General features: G+C 39.5%; 1 protein-coding gene and 1 long non-coding RNA gene across 5 annotated transcripts in view; one reads left to right on the top strand and one right to left on the bottom strand.

Moving 5' to 3' along the window:
• Nucleotides 1-4,429: 4,429 nt before the first annotated feature.
• MOSPD2 (motile sperm domain containing 2) overlaps nucleotides 4,430-23,069 on the bottom strand; it is a 62,303-nt gene continuing 43,663 nt past the window's right edge. The window contains exons 10-15 of one of the 2 annotated variants that reach the window (XM_024115479.2): nucleotides 21,570-21,682; nucleotides 19,085-19,181; nucleotides 18,261-18,357; nucleotides 17,740-17,869; nucleotides 7,551-7,653; nucleotides 4,430-6,946 (exon numbers count right to left, since the gene is read on the bottom strand). In XM_024115479.2, the coding sequence (XP_023971247.1) occupies nucleotides 6,809-6,946; nucleotides 7,551-7,653; nucleotides 17,740-17,869; nucleotides 18,261-18,357; nucleotides 19,085-19,181; nucleotides 21,570-21,682 (678 nt within the window). In that variant the 3' untranslated portion in view covers nucleotides 4,430-6,808. The remainder of the gene's footprint in view (nucleotides 6,947-7,550; nucleotides 7,654-17,739; nucleotides 17,870-18,260; nucleotides 18,358-19,084; nucleotides 19,182-21,569; nucleotides 21,683-23,069) is intronic. The other variant, XM_024115478.3, reaches the window with a different exon arrangement.
• Nucleotides 6,888-18,249, top strand: LOC114486647 (uncharacterized). 3 transcript variants are annotated; one of them, XR_008617980.1, is made up of 3 exons: nucleotides 6,888-6,972; nucleotides 8,434-15,394; nucleotides 18,116-18,249. It is a non-coding gene; the product is annotated as an uncharacterized lncRNA (long non-coding RNA). The 3 variants fall into 3 exon arrangements; XR_003680761.2 differs by lacking the exon at nucleotides 6,888-6,972 and having other exon boundaries at nucleotides 7,660-8,525; nucleotides 14,776-15,394; XR_003680759.2 differs by lacking the exon at nucleotides 6,888-6,972 and having other exon boundaries at nucleotides 7,660-8,587; nucleotides 14,776-15,394.

Raw genomic sequence — 23,069 nt, 5'->3', positions numbered from 1 at the left:
ATTCTCTTGTGTCTCTTAAGAGAATCTTGCTGATGGTGATTCTAGTTTTAAAGACAATACATATATTTATTATACTGCATGACCCACCCCCCCCCCCACACACACACACTATGAAGCAAACCAAATGCTTTATCTGGTGTTAGAAAGGTCTGGACTCACAAAGATATGGTTACTATATCCATCTCTATTTTGGCACCTTCCCAATGAATTTAGGAAAGAAAATTCTGACTATACTCAATTCTACCCTAAGCACTGAGTTTAGGATATAATTCCTCTATAAGATACATCTCCACCTTTAATGACTAAGATCTTAAGTGGTTTAAGAGATATCAGAGCAGTAAATTCTGGGTTGACAAGGAAGCTTTGCTTTTTACATCAGTTTCCTTTTAAGCAACTTATTAGTTCAGCCACATGATAAAAATTTAAATTTTGGTAGACTGCATCACACTATTGTTATTCCCCCTAATTATAACCTTCTCCCTCTCCACCCCCTCAGAAGGAAGTAGCTGGAGTCACGGAGTATTGGAAAAGTACCTAAAACACATTTTTGACATTTAGTTTATGACTGAGAACAGTGATTTGGTATTTGACTCAAGCACATTTGCCTGTTAGTGGGTGAAAGCAGTTCAGGGCAAATTTAACTGCAAATAGTAAGTTCTACTGAATGAATCTGTATGACAATATTAGGGTAAGGGTCTGCTGCAGAAAAGAGAGAGGAATATTGGCATGGGAAAGACAAATGATTCTCGTCTCAGTTTGTTATAGTCCCAGATCCTGCAAAAGGGGACAGTCATAATATTAGTAGTTTTAAAGTTTCTTGCAGTCAGAAACAAACATACATAGAAGGTAAAATCAAGTTTGAATTCATGGGGCAATAGCAAATCCATGCAGAAGGAGTTTTGGGTGACTTACAAAAGCTAGTGACATTTTCAACACACATATACATACACTGCTCTATAATGACCTGAAAATTTGCAGGGGACTTTTTGGAATAATAGACTTCAAGGCACTGGACTTTGATACAAAGTAAATTAGACAGTAAATATGCTGGGAATCATGATGCAAGTCTCTATAAGAAAAGGATTTTTTTCCTTTCTTAGTTTTAATCTTTTCTCATAGTTACCTAAACAGAGCATATGTATGTCCGAGAACACTAATTTAAATAAACTAACTGAAATGGATTATTCGGAAAAAAAAAAAAAGGAAAGTTAAAAAAAACTAATTGTTTTTCACTACAGCTTCGTTTACAAAAGCACACAATTACTGGAAGTCCTCTTTGCCCTAGCACATTAACTCATCGTGAGAATGTTTCTCGAGTGTTTATGATTGAATCAATGTTTAAAATAGTGGAGACATACTTTCCCTTAACAAATGATTTATAAAAGTTTGAATATTTGTGTGCACTGAAGTTATGAAACTGGAGAAAGCCAACCGGGATAGAGACATAATGTCCTCCACAACTATCATTTGATGCCTAACACAGAAAGTTTTAGTCTATTTCTTTTCATGTGAGGACATCTGTGAATTCAAAGCAGTCAGTCAGACTGGGTAAGATTGAGTTCAGCTTTCTGACCCTCTATCGCCTGGTCTGCAAAGTGAGGGGACCAGACTGGATGAGTTTGCAGGTTCTACCCAACACACACTGTATATAACCCTTTCCCTTGAGTGGGGGCTGGGGCTAGTGAATGTGATGGGATAACACTCCCATGATTTAGGTACGCTTACACAGCAGGAGACATTTGTCAGATGTAATGTTTCTAATCATTTACCTTTGAGTTCATCAGAAGGGAGATTTGTCCTGGGTGGATCTGATCTAATCAGGTGAGCCCTTGGAAGTGGATTTTTATCCAGTTGAGCCTCCACGGAGGATGCCATTGGCTGACAGTCTTGTGAGACCTTGACCAGAGAACCCAGCCATGCTGTACCAGACTCAGCCTACACAAACTATGAAATAATTTGGGTGGTTTTAAGATGCTAACTTTGTGCTAATTTGTTACGTGGCAATAGAAAACTTCTGTGATCTGATTGTATTAAACACATGACTCCTTGAGGTGACTAGACTGTGGCTGAGACAACTAGTAGCTGCACACCCTACTAGGTGCCCTTCCACAGAGTGATGGATAAACCTCTCAGAAGGTGGATGCTGCACAACACAGCCCTCCATCAAAGTACACAGTACAGTAACCTGTACGTTTCAAACCTTTCACAGAGGAAGTTCTGTCTGTAGCTTAGAATTCCAAGTAAGTTTCCAACCAAGGGTCTTGAGTGGTTATTTGTGTTTTGTCACCTCTGCTTCTCAAGTATTCTGTCTTCTCTTTTTCCTCTCCTGCTGCTTAGGGTAGGTAAAGTTCTCAGAGCTGTCCTTTCAACATTGTAACCTATTACTCAGATGTGGCAGTTCTGAGTGGTTGTAACAAGCAGTGGACTTGGGAGACTAGTTCAACTCTTGGCTCTGAAACCAACTAGCCTGTGACCTTGGGAAAAAGAATTATTTCTCAGGCTCTTGGTTTCCTTATCTGTACAACACAAGGTCTTATCATGTATTCTCACATTGTTCAGACAAACGAACATGAACAACTGGTAATTTCAAGGATCACTCAAATTCTCACTCTAGAAAGACTCGAAAGTGTGCATGATCTTGTTGCTACGGGTCAGAGAGATGTTCCTCTGTATTCTTGCCAGTTGAACCAGTTGTCTCGAATATTTTAACACGTGCAAGAGATTGGCTTTACTTTGCATGGCAGGGGACATGAGTAGGGTAGGGAAGAGAATCTTTGGACATTAGAGGGAAGTAATTATATTCAGTGTTAAGGATGAAATTGTCATGAAGATGTGAAAGATCCTATGTGGTATTTTTATGGAATTGTTACAAACGTAAGGGGAAACTTATGGGTGGAATATTGCAAGATGAATTCCGGGTGTGGGTGTGGTGTTATGACGGGGTGTGGGTGCAATGGTGGAAGGAAGCATCAAACCAAGTCTTCCTCAGACTGGTAAGGGATACTCCTTTACAGGATTCAAGGCAGTTGATCATCACTGGCCATCTACATGCGGCCCTTGACCTGGGCACCAGAATTCAGAGTGAAGTACCAAGAAGGCAAGGATGGGAGTACAAAGCAGGGAAAAGTTTGGAGAACTGACATTTGGCTTTGAGTGAGATGGGATATTCAGGACATCAACCCAAGTGTGAAAAGTTCTAGGGAGCTGGAACGGAAGGTGGTGGAGGCAACATCAGCAAAGCCAGGCTAGCCTCTCCGGGGCTGCTTTTAAATGCAAGATTTCCTCTCACTCTCACACTCATCCTGGGAAGTTGTACTTTGATATCAGAGGCACTTAGGGATGAGGAAACTGAGGCTGAAAGAGGTTAATTAACATTCCTGGGTCACACAGGTAGCAAATGTCAGAGAGGGGACTTGAACCCGGGCAGCCTTCGCTCAGAGCCCTCACTCCTGACCACCACTCCCTCAGCTGGGACAAATGGGAGGACTTCCATTCCGTGCCCTTGGGCCAGGGAGAAAAGGGGAGCCCTATGCTTCTGGGGACGCATGTTGTTCTGACATCGAGAAACCTCAAGTTGCCGGTAAAATTTAGAGAAGAGCTGGGTTGCTGTAAAGTAACTGATCCTTTTCTAGCTGGAGCTTTCCCCACACACAGGAGCTCTTTCCTAGAAAATTGCATCTTTGGGGAAAGGAGGCCACACCCTCAGAGTCCTGGGTAGGTGTGGGGCTCCTTGGTAGGTTACTGGTCTGTCTTTGTGGCTCTATTTTGAATTTCTCCCATGGTTTTGTATCTCGACCTCTTTTGCAGTTTAGAAGATGGACCTGTCCTTTTCGTTCTATTTTATGGAGCTGCACTTGGGAGTTGTGTCTTCCAGTGGCGAGGGGAGCCACACAAACAGCCCCCAGGGCCTTTGCCATCACTATCCGGGGCCGCCCCTCCTGAAGCACACCCACGTCCCGAGCTCCGGTGCCTTCTTGCCTCCGGTGCCTTTTCGCCGGGACCACCTGCCATGCGCCCGGCAGCCAGGTAGGACTTCTTGTCAGCCTGCTTCCTGCAGGTTCCTGTCAGCAGGCAGGTGTACAGGTACTAGGATTGAGGGATGTAGGGCAATTCTGACATGTGTGGCCACTCTAGTGACAGGTTCTGTGATGGAGCCCCCAGCTGTGACAGTGAGGCCAATGCTAAGTCGGGAAAATGGAGCGCTCCCCTGAAGAGCAGCCAGACCCTGACCCAGGGGCGAGGAGAAACGGGACACACTAAGGACGGGTTCACCTGATGACACAATTGTGTCTTTGGAAGTTTGTGGTGCCGTCCGTATAAAAAGGCAAGTAGGTCCAGAAGAGATTAATGTGATCTTTGAAAGGTCAGAGTGAACCTGAGCATTGATTTTTAAGATGCTTTATCAATTAGAGACCAGAGGTTTTTCCTGATGATATTTATTGCATAAATGTAATTATTTTTCTAAAACATATTAAAATAGAAAACATGTTCTTTTGATCAATTTATACAAAGAAAATACCAATATAGTAATAAAAATACTGAAAACATATGAAAAGCACCAGAACATTAGAGAAATTACACTGGCAACAGTTCTAGGAATATATTTTTTTTTTTTGCAATTGTACAATAAAGTGCTATTAAATCCAGTCAAAATTAGTGGCAAGATATAAAAACAGTTATGGTATATTATGAAATTTGAGGCTAGGTTTACCAGCAATTGTATTTTTAGGCTACTTGCCTATAATGATATTTCATTAATGTTTTCATGGAAACTCTATGAATTTCCATTCCGAGTGAAAATAATTTAAATCTGAACGTTGGTCCTTGGTAATTTGGTCATGAACAGGTAATGACATATTAAAAAATAAAATTATTAATTATAGCATACTCAATCATACAAACGTGATTAAATAAAATCAAACGAAGACACAATAAAATCAAATGTAAATAGATGTGATCAATTAAGACAAGTACAAAAGTTTAGATGCCTTTGATTTTATGGTTAATTTTCAGTAAATTTTGCTTAGTCACATTTAATAGACACACAAATGTTAACAAGAATGTTATTAAATTCAACTGGCCAGACATCAGGGAAGAACATTTTAGTGAGTCAATGTAATCTTCATGTGAAACATTCAAGGGACACCGTTAGGACAATACATTTCCAATTTTGACTATTTCCTCGCTTATTTGCTGAAGAACAAAACACATACACAGATACTTGAGTATACAAAGCCAGGAATCTATAAGGGGAAACCGCTGTGCACACACACAGGGAGATACTATGGACAGTACATAGGGTGGGCTGCAGTCACTTTCACGTCTGGAGGTGGCAAACTGAAACAGAAAAACCCAAATTAAGACAAAGTATCAGACCAGTGTCCATTTAAGGTTTTATTTCTTAGGCCAATTTTGAAGGAACTCTATTTTTTCATTCTTCATAACGCCATTTTGGAATCATCACGTTCTCAGGATGAAAGCCGCCAGCACTACAACCTCAGAATAAAACATTCTCCAAACATGGCTCAATCAAAACTCAACATTTATTTTACAGGCAGACTATTTTTTTCTTTCATATAAAGTAGATTTATATGTGAACCAACATGGACCGAAACTGGTTATATTAAATGAGAAAACAAACTACTTTCATTAGGCTCTGCTCCTGCGAGGTGTATCATGTTAGGAATTGAGGAACCGTCCTCAGTATTGCTGTGACAAAGGCAGAATATATCAAGTGAGTCAATTAATCCTAGTCTGAAGTTTTTACAGTATTTTTCACTCTTAAACGGAGAAGTGACACTTTCGATTTATTTTCTCACCCTTACCGATACTCCAGTCTTTCGTCAAGTTCCCTTCTCGTGGCTGATTTTAGCAAGGAATTGAAATGTAAATGAATTATACTGCTATGCATCTCAAAAACTAACTTTTCCAAAAAACTTTATCTAACTCCTTTCATTCAGAAAGGAGGGTGAAGATGGTCCAGTGGAGGATAAGGCCTTTATAATAAGTGAAGCAAAAGGGTCCGTGTCCAGCCAGAGAGAGCAACGTGAAACTGTGTAAAAAAAGACTGGAGAGGTTCTTCTTCTGGACGTTACTGACTGACAGAATTTAGAGAAAAATCCAACCAGACTTAGTTCCCCAAATCCTAGGAGAGTGTGAGTGTTCATTAAAAAGTCTGAGATTAATAAAAGGCAGGCAGGCCGTTAAGGAAGACGGATAAGAAACAAAGGCTAAAGGTGGTTTGGCATTAAGTAGTTGTACATTCCAAAAGAACATCGACTAGCATCTGTTTGTTAGTAGTTCTCAAAATTACAAAGTCATGGTTACAGAAATTACTCTGTATGTTTTTTCAATATACATGTTCTTCTATATACATAGTATAGAAAAGCTAATAAGTTGGTTCAGCTATAATAATTCTGTCAAAAAAAAAAAAAGCAGATGACAGTTTTTGGCTGCAACAAAGCACGTTACTTTTCCGTTCAGCTAACATATATACATGATAAAACAAGCTTTAAAAGTATTAAATCAAAAGGGTAAAATAAATTATCTCTATCAAGTCACAAAACAGATATGCCTTTACTTACTTGACTAACTACCTATAGTCTCTCATGATCAATACCTTCAGCGTTTCCTTATTCTAACAGTTTATTTTCAAGACATGTTTCAGTCCCCCCCCCCCCCAAATGCCGTACATTTCCTTGGAGGAAGCACAGACGTGTGACACTTTGAGCACGGTGGAGAAGTTCTGGGTGTTACTTTTTCCAACTAATGAACGGAAAAGCCATGTTTCCTACCGAGCACCACTTCTTTAACTGTACAACAAACAGAAGAAAGAGATGACAAAAGCAAGCGAGAGCACTGTTAAGGAAAGCAGCCATTGCTGGAACCAGATACAACGCTGAACTTGGTCTTCAAGCTTCCTATTGCTTTCTAGTAAACGATTGAGCTAAAGAGGGGAAAAAAGGACGAAAGGTTTGTATCAATAAAACAGTACAATAATCAGGTGCATGACAAACAGGAATATTAGAAATCCCACAAACATTTACGGGATAGAGTCCATCCACTCCGAAAGGCTGGGAGCTGGAAACGCAATGCAGAATTAGATTTGGTTGGTGAACGGATGTGTATCTGTTTATTCTCATTTTGAAAAGGTCTAATTCTCTAGTCGAGAAAGGAACAAAGCAATCATTTCCTGGAGGTACTGAAACCAGCTCTTCAGAAAGAGAGCCCCTCCACCTTTTTCAAATTTAAATGCACTACATGGTACCTTTTCCATGAGATCAAGTTCTTTGCTACCCCCCCAAAGCACCATGCGCTCTGTTATGAGGTCCCTAGTCCGAATTGAAATAGCCAGAGCTTTCAGAAAGTTAGTTAGAAGATCTCCAAGAGTAACTCACCACTTACCATTTCTGATCTGGCGTCCCTTCACAAAGAAGAGAGCATTTCTGTCGTGTCTACGCCAAAGGTTTTCTTTATGTCAGTGGGGAAAAAATGGATTTCTAATGTTGATTAACATTAAAGACTTTTAGTTAGGAAGAAAGAACACTTACTTGTAGGTAGAGATCTTCACTGGTTTTATCTGACATGTTAAAGGCATGGTCTTTTAATGTAAGAGTGGTTGGCTTAGTGCTCTCAACAATATGGCATCTTAACCTATGAAAGTACAAAGGAAACATAACTTCTTAAAAGTTTTTAATGAATTTTTGAAAAGTAAAATGAAAACAGTTATACACAGAAGTGTATGTAACAGAGGTGAAAGTACTCATTCCTCTCCCCAGATACACCTAAGGGAGCAGCTAGCTCAGTGTGTGTTTATCTTTGAAGGGGAGGAGAATTTGCCACCCCAAAACGTGCCTCTGTGGCACAAGGTTTATCTTGAGCTGGTTATTTTTTAAGAAAAAGCAGACAAAAGTGGAAAGCTTTTTCACTTTTCAGTAAAAGCTCTGAAAAGTGAACAGAAGTTACCTTTTTGTGAGACATGTACAGTTACAAGGGAAATCTCCATTTGTAAGGGTGTCTCCCTCTCTGCCAGGTAGAGGAGGACGACTTTGTATCTCTAGAAACTTATGGAGGATGACTTTGTATCTCTAGAAACTCTTATCAGTGGAGAAGGCAGAGACTTAAATCCGCAGGACAACCTTAGCCGGTGTATGTTATGCTTTTCCTGCCATCCTCCCAGAACTGGCTCCCTCACCCCCAACATCATCTTTTCTCTTTAGCTGGAGGTGGTATTTAAGGTGGGCCATTGCGGGAAGTTTTATTGTTTTCCTGGGTATCTCAAGTATACAGGAGGTATACATGCTATTAAACTTCTGGTTTTTTTCCTGTTTTCTTCTGTTCATCTGTCTATGATTACGGGCGGATGGCAGGGGTGGGGAATCTTAGCCAAGAACCTAGAAAAATAAAGGGAAAATTATTTTTCCTCTCCCACAGTTTGGCAACGTACCATGGGAGCTGCTGAGATACCATACTCACTTGGGAACCTGCAGATGGGATTCTGGAAAAGTGGCAGAAGCCCGAGAAGGGTAAGAATTCTTACCAAAGTCAGCTCTCCTGGATCTCAGTCTGGTGCAGTTGAGAGAGGAAGGTAAAAATTTCACCTTGTCCCTTCTTTTCCAAATTGAGATTAGCAGGAGAAAATATTTGTGTCGGCTAGTTCCTTAGGTATTGTGACTTTGGTAGAGACTCTTGTTATGAGTATTTTTGTCTTCTACCGGTCCTCTTTCCTCCCAGAGATGGTCATTGTTTTCTTTTCTGTCTTTTGTGTTGTCATAAGGAGAACCATAGGACTGATGAGATTTTCCTTTTGTTTTATTCTGTCTTGAGAGCTTGGCTTTATGACCAGTGAGAATATTCTCTCTGGTCTCTGCCAGCTGGATGATGCATGTGTCTGCATGCATCTGGTGACCACCTGAATAGGCTGGGGATCCGAGACACTAACTGCTAAGCAGCATTCTCTGATGGGAGCGGCTCTCGTGGGTGTCTATCATAAGGGCCCCTTGTCATCTCAACCTTCTTGTCTTATTTAGGGCTGGAAAAGTCCTATTCCAGTAGTGCTTACCCAGTGTCGCAGGTTTGTAACTGAAGGCATATCAACCTTCTTGTCTTATTTAGGGCTGGAAATGTCCTATTCCAGTAGTGCTTACCCAGTGTCGCAGGTTTGTAACTGAAGGCATATGACATTCTTATGGGAAACTGGAGACACTTTTCACGACCCCATGCTTACCACCTGTGACAATGAAGGTCTTTGCTTTCTTAGGCTAACTCTGGGAGTGAGCTTTCTGAATCTTGTGAGGGCTGCATCTTTTGCACCCCTTTTCGGGGATGCCTCTTGCATCCATGGTTAAGCCGTAAAAAGGCTTATAGAGGGGCTTCCCTGGTGGCGCAGTGCTTGAGAGTCCGCCTGCCGATGCAGGGGACACGGGTTCGTGCCCCGGTCCAGGAAGATCCCACGTGCCGTGGAGCGGCTGGGCCCGTGAGCCATGGCCGCTGAGCCTGTGCTCCGCAACGGGAGACGCCACGACAATGAGAGGCCTGCGTACGGCCAAAAAAAAAAAAAAAAAAAAAGGCTTATAGGTTTGAGTTGCTATTGAGATTAATATAAGATCCTACTACTCATCAATGGCCAAATGATGGATCTTTTGAATTGGAAAAACTTCTGTATTTAAACATTTTTTAGAGAGCTCTCAGCCTAAACAACTGTCTTCTTGGGATCTATGGAAAGACCAACTTGAAAGGAGGACATGAAGGAGTATGGTGGCCAGCCTTGGGGACGTCCTTAGTAAGATGAAATTACAAAGCTCTTTTTACCTCCACTTTCAGAAGATATCTACCAAATTTAGAGAAGAGTTAAAAAGATTAGTGGCCCTTCAGTTCCCCACTCATAGGGACCTTAATTGGCTGCTAAGGGGTGTTCTTCACACCCATGATTATACTGTAGTTATCAGACAAGCCAGATGGCCCCCTAGGGAAAACAGGCACACTCACACGGGCAGCATGACCAGAATTCCTCCCAAATTATCAGGAAATGGATCAGCTGAAGGCCAATATTCAGGGGCTGACAGAAGCAATAGTAGGGGCTTTTTTCTCTAAGGTGAATTGGTCCAAGGTTGAATTGTGCACTCAGAAAAAGGAGAGCATTCAAAGGCCTTTGTTGAACGCTTTATACAGACTTTGTAAAGGCATGCTGCATTAAGCCGTGAAACTGCAGAACATAGAAATCATTTGATTTCCATCTTAATTGGAAATCTCCCTGATATAAAGCAAATTGAAGAAAATGTAGTTGGATGGGCAGGTCAGTCCCTTGATGCCATTCAGGCTGCAATCCAATTTTTTGAGGAATTAAAAGCAACTGTCTTTGTCTTGCAAATCTTCACAAAACCAGAAATTCGGCTCTAGAAAGCAATTCAAAGTTCACCTATTCTAACCATTCCAAAACCTGCCCTATTTAATCTCAAAATACTTGTAGGTATTATAAAAGACCAGGTCACTGGAAACAGAACTGTTCTGTACTTAGAAAAGTAAGAAAAAATTTAAAGGGTAATTACTCTAAACCTCTGATAATAGGTAAAGTACCCCCAAAACTCTAGGACAAAAAACTTACTTTCTCTGTCCCTTTGAGATGCAAATTTTCTACCCCACCTTCTCTAGGACCTGATAGCCAGCTCTTAGAAATGCAAACTTTAGGAAAAGGAAGCTCATCAGAAGTTAGTTAAAAAAAGGAGCTTTTTTGAAATTGGACAAATGAAAAAAGCAAAACAAAAAAACCGCACAAATATTAGTTTAAAAGAAAAAAAACAAAAGCTGTAGCACTCTGAGCAGGTAAGCGTATTCAAACTGCCAGAAACACAGTTCAGCTCCAACTGTTCTTCTATAAGCTAGTGAGTTTTGTGTCACTGTACCTAATTCATGGCTAAAATTCTGGAACCAAAGCTATAAGGTCTTTGGTTTGCATCTGTATGTTTACATGTGTTTATATATGTATGTTATAAATGTGTGATATCTTTCTACCTCTGAATGGTACTGCCAAGATTAATTCATAAAAACTATTCAACTGGCTTAAAGAAAAATAAGTGCTTTTCAAATGAAATATTCCTAAAACCCTCAGAAATATAGAAACTAACCCCCAATTTTTTTCAAGTTCACATGATCTGGGATAATCTTTGGTAAATAAAAGCTGGGTTAAATCAAGGCAGTATGGTACTGGCACAAAAACAGAAACATGGATCAATGGAACAGGATAGAAAGCCCAGAGATAAAGGAGGCGAGAATAAACAATGGAGAAAAGACAGCCTCTACAATAACTGGTGCTGGGAAAACTGGACAGGTACACGTTAAAGAATGAAATTAGAACACTCCCTAACACCATACACAAAAATATAACACCATACACAAAAATAAACTCAAAATGGATGAAAGACCTAAATGTAAGGCCAGACATTATCAAACTCTTAGAGGAAAACATAGGCAGAACACTCTATGACATCAATCACAGCAAGGTCCTTTTTGACCCACCTCCTAGAGAAACGCAAATAAAAACAAAAATCAACAAATGGGACCAAATGAAACTTAAAAGCTTTTGCACAGCAAAGGAAACCATAAACAAGACGAAATATTTGCAAATGAATCAACGGACAAAGGATTCATCTCCAAAACATACAAGCAGCTCAATATCAAAAAAAACAACTCAATCCAAAAATGGGCAGAAGACTTAGACATTTCTCCAAAGAAGGTATACAGATTGCCAACAAACACATGAAAGGATGCGCAACATCACTAATCATTAGAGAAATGCAAATCAAAACTACAATGAGGTATCACCTCATGACGGTCAGAATGGCCATTATCAAAAAATCTACAAACAATAAATGCTGGAGCGGGTGTGGAGAAAAGGGAACACTCTTTCACTGCTGGTGGGAATGTAAATTGAAACAGCCACTGTGGAGAACAGTCTGGAGGTTCCTTAAAAAACTAAAACTAGAACTACCATATGACCCAGCAATCCCACTACTGGGCATATACCCTGAGAAAACCATAATTCAAAAAGAGGGGGCTTCCTTGGTGGCACAGTGGTTGAGATTCCGCCTGCCAATGCACAGGATACGGGTTTGTGCCCTGGTCTGGGAGGAGCCCACATGCCGCGGAGCAGCTGGGCCCCTGAGCCACGGCCGCTGAGCCTGCGCTCCGCAACGGGAGAGGCCAGCGTACAGAAAAAAAAAAAAGGTTCTGAAGAACCTAGGGGCAGGACAGGAATAAAGACGCAGACGTAGAGAATGGACCTGAGGACACGGGGAGGGGGAAGGGTAAGCTGGGACAAAGAGAGAGTGGCAGGGACATATGTACACGAACAAATGTAAAATAGCTAGCTAGTGGGAAGCAGCCGCATAGCACGGGGAGATCAGCTCGGTGCTTTGGGTAAGCTGGGATGAAGTGAGAGTGGCATGGACATACACACTACCAGATGTAAAACAGATAGCTAGTGGGAAGCAGCTGCATAGCACAGGGAGATCAGCTCGGTGCTTTGTGACCACCTAGAGGGGTGGGATAGGGAGGGAGGAGATATGGGGATATATGTATATGTAAAGCTGATTCACTTTGTTATACGGCAGAAACTAACACACCATTGTAAACCAATTATACTCCAATGAAGATGTTAAAAAAAATAAATAAGATACAAGGATGTAATGTATAGCACAGAGAATACAACCATTATTTTATGATAACTTTTAAAAATGGAGTATAATCTATAAAAATATCAAATCACTATGTTGAATACCTGAAACTAATATAATGTAAAATCAATTATACTTCAACAGAAAACAAACAAACTGGGTTAATTGGTTGGTTTAATTAGGCAGGTCTTCAGAGTTAGCAACATGAGATATAATAGGGACATGCAACCTTTATTCTACCTGGGCTTACTATTCAAATACGTTCATGTTATCTCTGTTACAAAATTTGTCAGGAAGAATAACACCTTGGCATGATGGCTGATTTTGTGTAATGTCTCCTGGCGTTTGTGTGACGAGTCTAAACAATTGTTGGGAGCGAGTGATTTAGATACATGTCAGCGAGATAAACGTTAGGTGAACTTATCAGCAATGAGTATGTTTTATGGTATATCTCTTACAGTTTTCCAAATGTCTTTGGTAACTTGAAACTTTAGAGTTTTGCTAAGTTAAATGATAGGAAATTCACTGAATATCTAGATCATTTCCAAATAAGATAAAATACTGAAACATTAATTACTACACATAGGTTTATCTACTTCTGGCTTATTACAGAATGAAAGATATTTGGGGTATATTATTGGGGTATATTAGTAAACATATCTTGTGCCACAATGAAAAACTATACTATGAGGAAGTATCTATTTCTAGAAATCATGAAATATATTCATAAATTTGCCAATCTAAAGAATGCTGGTTTAACAGACTGTAAGTGCTTATTTATTAGTTTTCACTAGAAAGTAAGGTTTCTAAGGATTATTAAAACGACTAGAAATAAGTATATCAACCCTGTACATGAGAATTAGGATGTGTTTTTGGCCAAGAGAAGTAGGGAGATGCATTTTTGTTAAGGGAAGTGAAAGTGATTCTATCTTAAAGTAAAGCTATAGTTATTTGAGTAGAAAGTAGGAGAATAAAGGACAAACTAAATGGATACAGTAAGTTGGGAAGAGAGAGAAGGAGAAAATTTTACGTTGTGTAGTCAAGCTGGCTAAAATTGAATAAATTTAAGGGTTTTAAAAATCAGCTTAATATCAACAGCGTAATTACATAAAACTAAATTTTTTTTTTGCTAAAAGGACAGTTTTATTGGGCTATTGGTCTGCTCTGCTCCTGATAAGAGATAGATTGTGAAAGGTTTTTCTTTACCTTTTTAAGTAATCTGCCTAGAAAGCAAAGATTTTGCATTTTATCAAAATAATTTCCTGTGCTTCATGTTATCTTTTATCATCAGGTCTTTGATTAAAAGACTCAGTTTTAAGATTAAGAGCTAACTTTTGCTCGCAAGTATGTGACCTTCTGTATTTGCCTTTGAAATGTTTTTAACGGTCACTTTGGTTAACTGGATAATTATTGTTTCATAATGATTTATGATTCTATTTAGTCAAGTGTCCAAAACCTTTTGATATTTTTGACAAACTTCCCCAAATCAAATTCTAAATGAAATCTTTTTGTCGTCAAACTAACTTTGGGATTTTCCCCGGGGCCCCTGGAACATCTCAAAAGATGTGTGCTGTCTCTTTATAAAAAGATATTAAACCACTTAGGCTTATTTGATATGTTAAATTATGTGGGACACATTGTCAAATAAGAATACTAAACCTTCTTGATTCTACTTGTATAGATACATGTTTCACCTTATTCACAAAAAGGACTCTGACAAGTACTCTAGAACACAGGTTCCTGATAACTTTAAGATTGTATAACTGAGCTGGGTGAGAATTTCCAGAACTAATGGAAAAAACTGAATTCACGCAGAACAAAAATTAATAACGTGGGATTGAATGAATTGATGAAAATGATTATAATTTTTATGACTTTTTGTTTAAACATGTTTTGTTTCTCCAGATTTAAGGAAAACTTTTCCGCTTAAGCTATCTATGATTTACTGTAATTTGGTGAATTATACCTTTGTAAGTAGAATTGAGACAATTTTTCTCCATACCTGATCCCTCCAGAATTTAGAAACTCTTCGTGAATAGTCTCATTTTCATGGTGATATAGTTATTTGCACAACTTCAGTGAGAATCTGTTCTCCTTGTAACAGGACACAATTGGAAACAACTGACCTGGTACCTTGCTTAAAGGGTTCCAGACAGCCTTACTAGGTGAGTAAGGAAAGTCACTTCCTGGCAAGCCCAGGAACCTCAGAATATTTTGGGGACCTCAAGAAGAGAGGAATTTGCCTAAATTGGCATAATAACCTTATCCTTGGTTACGGTGCTTTTCCTGATAGCTTCCCTCCACCCCACAACATCTTTATTTTGTCTTTCGCCGGAAATGGTTTTGAAGGTGGTGGCTTGGGCCATTTGGGAGAGTTACTCAGTTTTCCTGGGTCTCTCCCACGTATACAGGAGGTATCCATGTTATGAAACTTCTGTTTCTCTCCTGTTCATCTGTCTTTTATAACAGTGGGTCTCAGCCAAGAACTTAGAAGGGTAGAGGGAAAATTATTTTTCCTTTCCTACATCCTCCAGCTTCTTAATGCAGGTATAAATAACACAATTATACACAGTGCTCAATAACCTAAGAAAAGTGTTTTATATGATATTCAGTAGAATTCACCTGATCTTACCATTTGAAGGAAACGACCCTTTCTAGATGGGAGGCAGTGCTTTCACCTGGGCCTTCAGTACCAAACCACCAAGTCTCCCTGTTTCTGTGAGGTAAGTGATTCTCTTTTGACAGCTACAGAACAGCAAGCCATTAGAAACTGATTTACAAAGCAACTCATGTATAACAAAACCAAAAAGAAAGCAAAAAACCCCATAATCTTGAGGTACTGTTTTCATAAGAACTTCAAAAGTAGGCCCTCCTGAAATGTAACTTGAAAATTTAAACGTCTACTCCATTTAAAAACATGTCACAACTGGCATGAACCTTATCTAGATCCGTGTTCCTGCCTATCTATCTCGGCTTTAGGTTCTGTTCCTTCTAACTTTCTCAGGAATGTCACTGTCGGTGGTTTTAAACAACGCTCAAGGATCTCCCATTAGGATCTCCCATTACAAAATCCCAAACAACCCCTTCTCCACAACAGTCTTCCTTCCAACTATGACCCTGGTCCCTCCCCAACAAGCCAAACCTCCAGAAGTCTTACTACCTCTGTTTCTTTGGCATCTGGCTCCTACCAACTGAAAGTGTTCCCCGTGAGGTCATCAATTACCTCCATCATGTCACCAGCAATGGCCACCTCTCACACCTCATCCTTGACGGACATTGGCAGCACTTTGTTCCTCCTTTGTGAAACACACTCTAACGTGGGCCTTAATGACACAGCTCACCTACTGCTTTCCCTCCTGACTCCCTGTATTGTCCTCCTTCAGTTGGCTACTAAATATTCCTCTGAGCTGTGTCTAACTCTCACCCTCTCTCACTGGGTACAAGTTGTTAGACCCAGCCTAGAGGAGATAAAGTTCATCTTCCCAGGCCCATTCTTATTCTGCTTGTTCTCCTACCCTCTATGAATTTGAATTGCCCGCAAAGGCTAATCTTGTCCAAGGCAGTTCAGATCAAGTCGATGTTCTCCCAGTGGTTTTACAATGGTGCCCAAGCTGCTGCTCTGGGCGCTGTCTGCCTCCAACATTCTTTCTTACTATGGATCCTCTCACACTCTGTTCCAGCCACATCTGTATCCTTTCAACTCCTTATTTGAAGATTCAACTCAACCACAACCCTGACTAGGTTTCTCAGCTTCTCGTCTATAAAATGGGAAAAATAACTACCTATGACCTAGGGTTGTTTTACTGACTGACTAACAACAAACACACTTAAATAGAACTTGCTATATGCCAGTGCTAGTCTAAGTGGTGTTAGCTCAGTATCACTCTTTCACCTATGTCTGCCCATAGTCTATTTTTCTACAAAGCCTCCCAGAGGAATCCTTTAAGAAAAAAAAAACCAAGCTGCTCACCTCGTGGCTCTGCTCAGCACCACCTAATGGTTTCTCCTCTCAAGATCAGAAGTTCTCACTATGGCAATGATCTGGCATCCCTTACTGGATTCAGGCTACACTGACCTCCTTGCTGTTCCTCACCCAGGCCAAGCACACATCTTTTTCATTTATGGTTCCCTCTACCTGCAAAGCTCTTTTCCCGGTTATCTATGTGGCCTACTCTCATTTCCTTCAGGTCCTACTCAAATGTCATCAGTGTGGCCATCCTTAACTACCCTCAACTGAGCTTTCTCAATCTTGGCACCACTGACATTTTGGGCTGGATCATTCTTCGGCATGGGGTGCTGTCCTGTGCATGGTGGGATATTGAGACGCATCCCTGGTCTCTACCTACTAGATGCCCACAGCACCCCACTGTCCAGGTATTGACGAGCGTCCCTTGGGGGGCAAAACTGGGCACACTCCGGAAAAAAACCCCACAACTAACCTTCTCTAGTCTCCTCTTTTCTATACATCTTTTTTGCACACATGCACAGGCATACATATATATGCCTATACAGTCACAGGGTTTTCTCTTAAATAGGATAATCGGCATACATATTTTTCTGTGAGGTTTTTTCCTTTTCCCAATAGTATATCACAGATGTCTTTTTCCTGTATCAGAACAACCAGCTGTACTACGCTCTTTTCAATGGCTTCAGCGTACTCCTTCTCAAATGCATTTCACTATTAGTTTACTGATGAACATTTAGGTTCTTTTCCATTTTTCACTACTACAGACAGTTTTTGTGAAACAATTGTTCACTGCAGCAAACATTCTAGTGCATAAGGTGAGCATTCCTACAAAGGTAACTGCTGTAAGAGAAAATCTGTGTGTGTAATTTTGACACATCCAGATTCTTGCATTGGCCAGCAAGCAAATCTCTGCTATTAGCAATCCCCTAGAGAAACTCCAGGTCTTGTACCCCAAAGCCTTGTAGGGGCTGGGGCCCACGGTGTAAGCCTAGATGCCTGCCAAATGCCAGGAGGAAGGGATGCCTGCTTAGCCCATGTAAGTGCATTCCTCTTTGGGATTTTTCCCATTGCAATTTGAAACCCTGTAAGGGAAAAGCATACCTATGCTCCATTACTTTGTTTCTGGGAACTTCTTTCCAGAACTGAGTCAATTCTGCTGGGCCCGTGCCAGATGACTGTTCCATTTCTGCAGCCATGATCAGAAAACGGTCTTGGGCAGAGACTGTTAAACCTGCATTCCAAAAGGGTAACTTACTTATTATTATATAATAAACAGGAACCTTTACAAAGGGACAAAGGGTTGGCTATGTGGCTTAAGCATTGTTCTAGAAAACAACACTAAGGAAAAAGAATAATATGGAACTATCTTGAAAAAGTTCTCCTAAAGATGAATTTTTTTGTTTGAAATTCGATTTTAATTGGCATCAGTTTAAACAACAATTTTACTTCTTAAAAAAATTTTGTTTTAATTTTACAGGTGAGAAAACAGATGCCCAGAGCGTGGCGAGGTGACTTGCTGATACCCTGCTAATTTCTAGATTCCAGTCCAGCTTTGCTGAGTCATCACCCAGCCCCAGGCCCCCCCATAACACCCCACTGTGGCCAGCCAGGTGACAACTCACCCCCGTGGGGAGACACAACTATATCAACTGATGCACCCGGGTCACAACTGCTGTTGCTTGGCTTCACTCTGTACTTTTCTGGAGCAGTTGTTCTCACCTGTTTACAAAAGACAGTAGTCATATAACCTTTATGCTCTTTGGGGGGAAATGACTTAAAAATCATTAATAAAGTCTATAAAACAATCTTGGTGGTTTTGTATAGAATATATCTTTTCCCATCTGCAGGAAAAAAGCATCTCAATCTACTAGGAAAAAACACTCATCAGTCTGTCACTTAGCCTTCCTCTTAAATTAAAAAAAGAAATCCAACTGTTAAGTATTTATCCTGTTAATCACCTGAATTTAATAATTAATTCATGTTCAAAAAACAGCACACATTAGAACACGTTACAGTAGTGTCCAGAAATTTAAAAGCAGTAATCAATCAAAGGACATCTAGGAAGTAGATGATTTTGATTTAAGGAAGTAATACCCTACAATATGGGGCAGTGGTGGACTCAGTCCTGTTATACTTAATGCTCAGTGTCAGGTTAGTATCATTTTTTTTACTCTCTCTATGAATTAAATTATTCATACAATGAAAAGTGATTGTCTTTTTATTTTTTTAAAACAGACATTAAACCCTGGGACTAATTTGGACAGTACCCTATTACTGCACATTAAAGACTAAGATACAAACCTCAGGGAAAATTTTAGATAAGCTGTGACACACAGAGACAGAAGGCAGTATAAGAAGCCTAAAAATATAAATAAAAACACTGTGCAAGTTCAAAATTATCAATCTTTCAATTTTCACACATAATTTATATCTTTCAGATATTTACCTTAAATGCCACTATGTTTTTCGTTACATTTGTCAACACTATTAAAGCTTTCTTCTCTTCAGATTCTGTACTTCCAAAATACAGTTCTTCTGCTGGGCTAGGTGGCAACAAAAACATAAGCCAATGGTATTGCTCAGAATAAATGACAATCTAATCATCAGCTTGAAGAAAAACATTTGGTTAATATTTTACACTCATTTGTATAAAGAGATTTCATCAAAGAAGATTACAAAACAATACCCAACATATTTTGTATTTTAATCTTACTGATTCGATGCACATTAAAAAGTCCTATAGTTTCCCCCAAGATCTAAAGGCAAAATAGGAAAGAACAGGAGCGAATTAGGAAGATTCTGAATTAGTCCTATAATCGGCACCATCTTAAAGTTTATTTATTAAAACTCTGGTAGGTGATAGATAAAAATCAGAGAAGAAATTGCTGCTTCAACTTTACCTAATTACAAACATTAGAATGGGGCACATTTTTATACATCAACAGAAAAGAGTATAACTTAAAATGATCATCAGGGATATATTTAAGTAAGAGAATAAGTCCTGACTATAGAAAGGTTTTTTCTAAGTAATATGGAAGGAGAAAAACACAAAATATGGGGTGGGAACTACAGGAAAAAATGGTCAAAAAATCAGTGAGGCTCAAGATGCAAATACTGTATTTTAAAAATAAAGAGACTCAAGCAAAGTTTGTGTAGTTTAATTACATGAGCCAAATCAGGTGCCTCCAAATGATGCAAAGGACTGTGATTTTTATTTATTTATTTACTTTTTAAAACATTTATTTTTATTTTTGGCTGCACTGGGTCTCTGTTGCTGTACACGGGCTTTTCTCTAGTTGCAGCGAGCTGGGGCTACTCTTTGTTGCAGTGCACGGGCTTCTCATTGGGTGGCTTAGCTTGTTGCAGAGCAGGGGCTCTAGGCGCACGGGCTGCAGCAGTTGTGGCTCTCGGGCTCTAGAGCGCAGGCCCAGTAGTTGGGGCACACGGGCTTAGTTGCTCCGCAGCATGTGGGATCGTACCGGAGCAGGGCTCGAACCCGTGTCCCCTGCATTGGCAGGCGGATTCTTAAGCACTGCGCCACCAGGGAAGCCCAGACTGATTTTTAGATAAAAAGGTGAATTCTTCAGATAGCCCTTGACTTTGAGCTCCACCTTTAAATAGATTCATTTTATATCAGGAATATCTGCATATCAGAGATATTTATTCACGTAAAGAACACACATTTTTAAATAAGTGTTCTCCCAGGAGAGCTCTGCCCAGCTTTGGACAAGACATAAATTTAGCATGGTTGCTGGCGTCTTTGTAAAACCCACTCTGAAATATACCACAGAAAAGACAGGATCTCAGAACTGCTCTCAGTATCCAGCACAAAAACCATGAAAAGCTCTAGGGAGACAGAGGGTGTGTGCGTGTGTGCGTGTGTGCGTGCGTGCGTGCGTGCGTGCGTGCCTGTGTGTGTCTGTGTAGGATAAGCACTGATTTTCTGGAGGGATGGGTGGGCATTGCAGAGTTGGCTTTCTCCCTAGCCGGATCTTCTAGCCATACCTTGATAGTTATAAGCCAGGACCTATGGTTTTGACAGGCCTCCAGAGAAAAAACAGTAACTTCCAAACTAGTAAAGGCAAAAATGGGAAACAAATTCCAAAGTGGGGGAAACGACAAAGAAAAACCATGGAAAAGAACATGCACGTGTGTTTCCCTCCTTCCCTCTCACACAAAGACTCATGCAGATGGTGAAGATAAATCCAAATAGAACAGTATTCAAAATACATGTAAACAAACCAATCTTGTCAGAGAACTTGATTTGATGTTTAAAATGTCTGGCTCTATTGTTCATGAGTCTTTACCAGTTACATAGAAAGGTTTTAAGGGACAGAAAATGATACAGTAGGCCATTACTAAATAAAGTTGGTAAAGCAGCATTAACATAAGGCTGTATAGGTTTACCAACCAAAAGCATCATTAGTGAGAAAGGTCTTTACAAAATGATAAGGAAACAATACTGAATTTTTTGGATTGAACAACCTAGAAAGAAAAATAGAGATGTGCTGAAATTTGGCTTTGGTAAAAACCCTATTTTTCTGGTTCAGCTTTAGCTTTTGGAAGGTCAAATTGATAAACGGCTACTTCAGTGTCATTTCTGGCAACCTAAAACGTGTGCAAGTCAAACACTATCAGTAAAATGAGAAAAATATGTCATTCAGATTTGTTAATATATGAATATTCACTCTTATTACCGGATGTGGGATAAAGGCCCTTTAAACACACTCAACAGAATAAATAAATAAATAACAAAAAGGTAGCTACAAATATCCACTATATCTGGAAACCAAGGTGAGTCTTCAGATAACCCTTAATTTTATATTTCCACAGTTTCAAAAACAGTCCAGAAGTTTTCTTAATTTTGCAGTTCCCTCAAAATTATCAAGATACATTATGAAAGCATAGCTAATAAAATCCTCAACTAGTACCTGATGTGTAATAAGGGCCCTTTAAACACACTCAATGGTTTCTTGAAAGCTTTCATTTTGGAATCAACTTTTTCATTCTCTTCTGCTTTGGAAGTAGGTTCCGTGATGTTAACCTAAAGACAAAAAATATATATATATGAAGAAAGAAAGAAAAAGAAATTGAATTTCACACTGACAGGAAGTTCATTAGGTCAAAAAGTAAGCATTATAGTGACTCAATCCAAATTGCAATCTTTAACATAGATTTATTATATCTAAATTATATATTTAACATATAGTAACCTGATGATTGACCTATATTTGAGTGCCTACTATGTAAATAGGCCCCTTTAGAAAATGTAACATGGTCTTTCCCTTAAGAGTTTTTATTTTTATTTTTTATTTTTTTGGCCGCCCCACACGACTTCTGTGATCTCAGTTCCCCAGCCAGGGATTGAACCTGGGCTCTCAGCAGTGAGAGCGCAGAGTCCTAACCACTTGACCACCCGGGAATTCCCCTCCCTTTTAAGCATTTTAAAATCTGTTTTACATTGCAATATATTTATCCCTCTATCAAGTCCCTGATATCTCATAAAAACATAACTAAGTGTTCTTTAACAATGAAAAAGAGAAAGTAGATCAAGGTAATGTTCTGAGTTAGTTACTTTTATTTATTTTAGATAGATAAAAAATATTTTAGATAAGAGGATTCTTCTGAGATGTGTTTAGCCAATTTTTATACAAAAGCATGGAATCAACCTTTTATATACTGTAGCACACTACCAGTCAACTAGTGCCATCCTTCCTCTTTCTTTTTACATACAAAGATGTGGAAGGGCGCCAAGTTAAGTGAATTACCTAAAATGACATAGCCAGCTAGTGGTAGAATTGGGGCTAGGTTGCAGCTTTTGTCTCAATTTCATTTTTTTTGTGAAAATTACCTTTTTAAGGGGAAATTGACAGTAACACAATCATAGTCGGGGACTTTAACACCCTACTTTCACCAATGGACAGATCACCCAAAAACATCAGAATACACATTTTTCTCAAGTGCGCATGGAACATTCTCCAGGATAGATCATATCTTGGGTCAAAAATCAAGCTGGTAAATTTAAGAAAATTGAAATCGTATCAAGTATCTTTTCCAACCACAACACTATGAGACTAGATATCAATTACAGGAAAAGATCTGTAAAAAATACAAACACACGGAGGCTAAACAATACACTACTTAATAACCAAGTGATCACTGAAGAAATCAGAGGAAATAAAAAAAATACCTAGAAACAAGCGACAGTGAAAACACGACGACCCCAAACCTACGGGATGCAGCAAAAGCAGTTCTAAGAGGGAAGTTTATAACAATACAATCCTACCTTAAGAAACAGGAAACATCTCAAATAAACAACCTAACCTTGCACCTAAAGCAATTAGAGAAAGAACAACAAAACCCCAAAGTTAGCAGAAGGAAAGAAATCATAAAGATCAGATCAGAAATAAATGAAAAAGAAATGAAGGAAA

This window comes from Physeter macrocephalus, chromosome 7 (assembly GCF_002837175.3).
Source record: "Physeter macrocephalus isolate SW-GA chromosome 7, ASM283717v5, whole genome shotgun sequence".
In the NCBI taxonomy this organism is placed as follows: Eukaryota; Metazoa; Chordata; class Mammalia; order Artiodactyla; family Physeteridae; genus Physeter; species Physeter macrocephalus.
The sequence above is the reverse complement of the archived record's forward strand: the minus strand, read 5'-3'. Positions and strand labels throughout refer to the sequence as shown.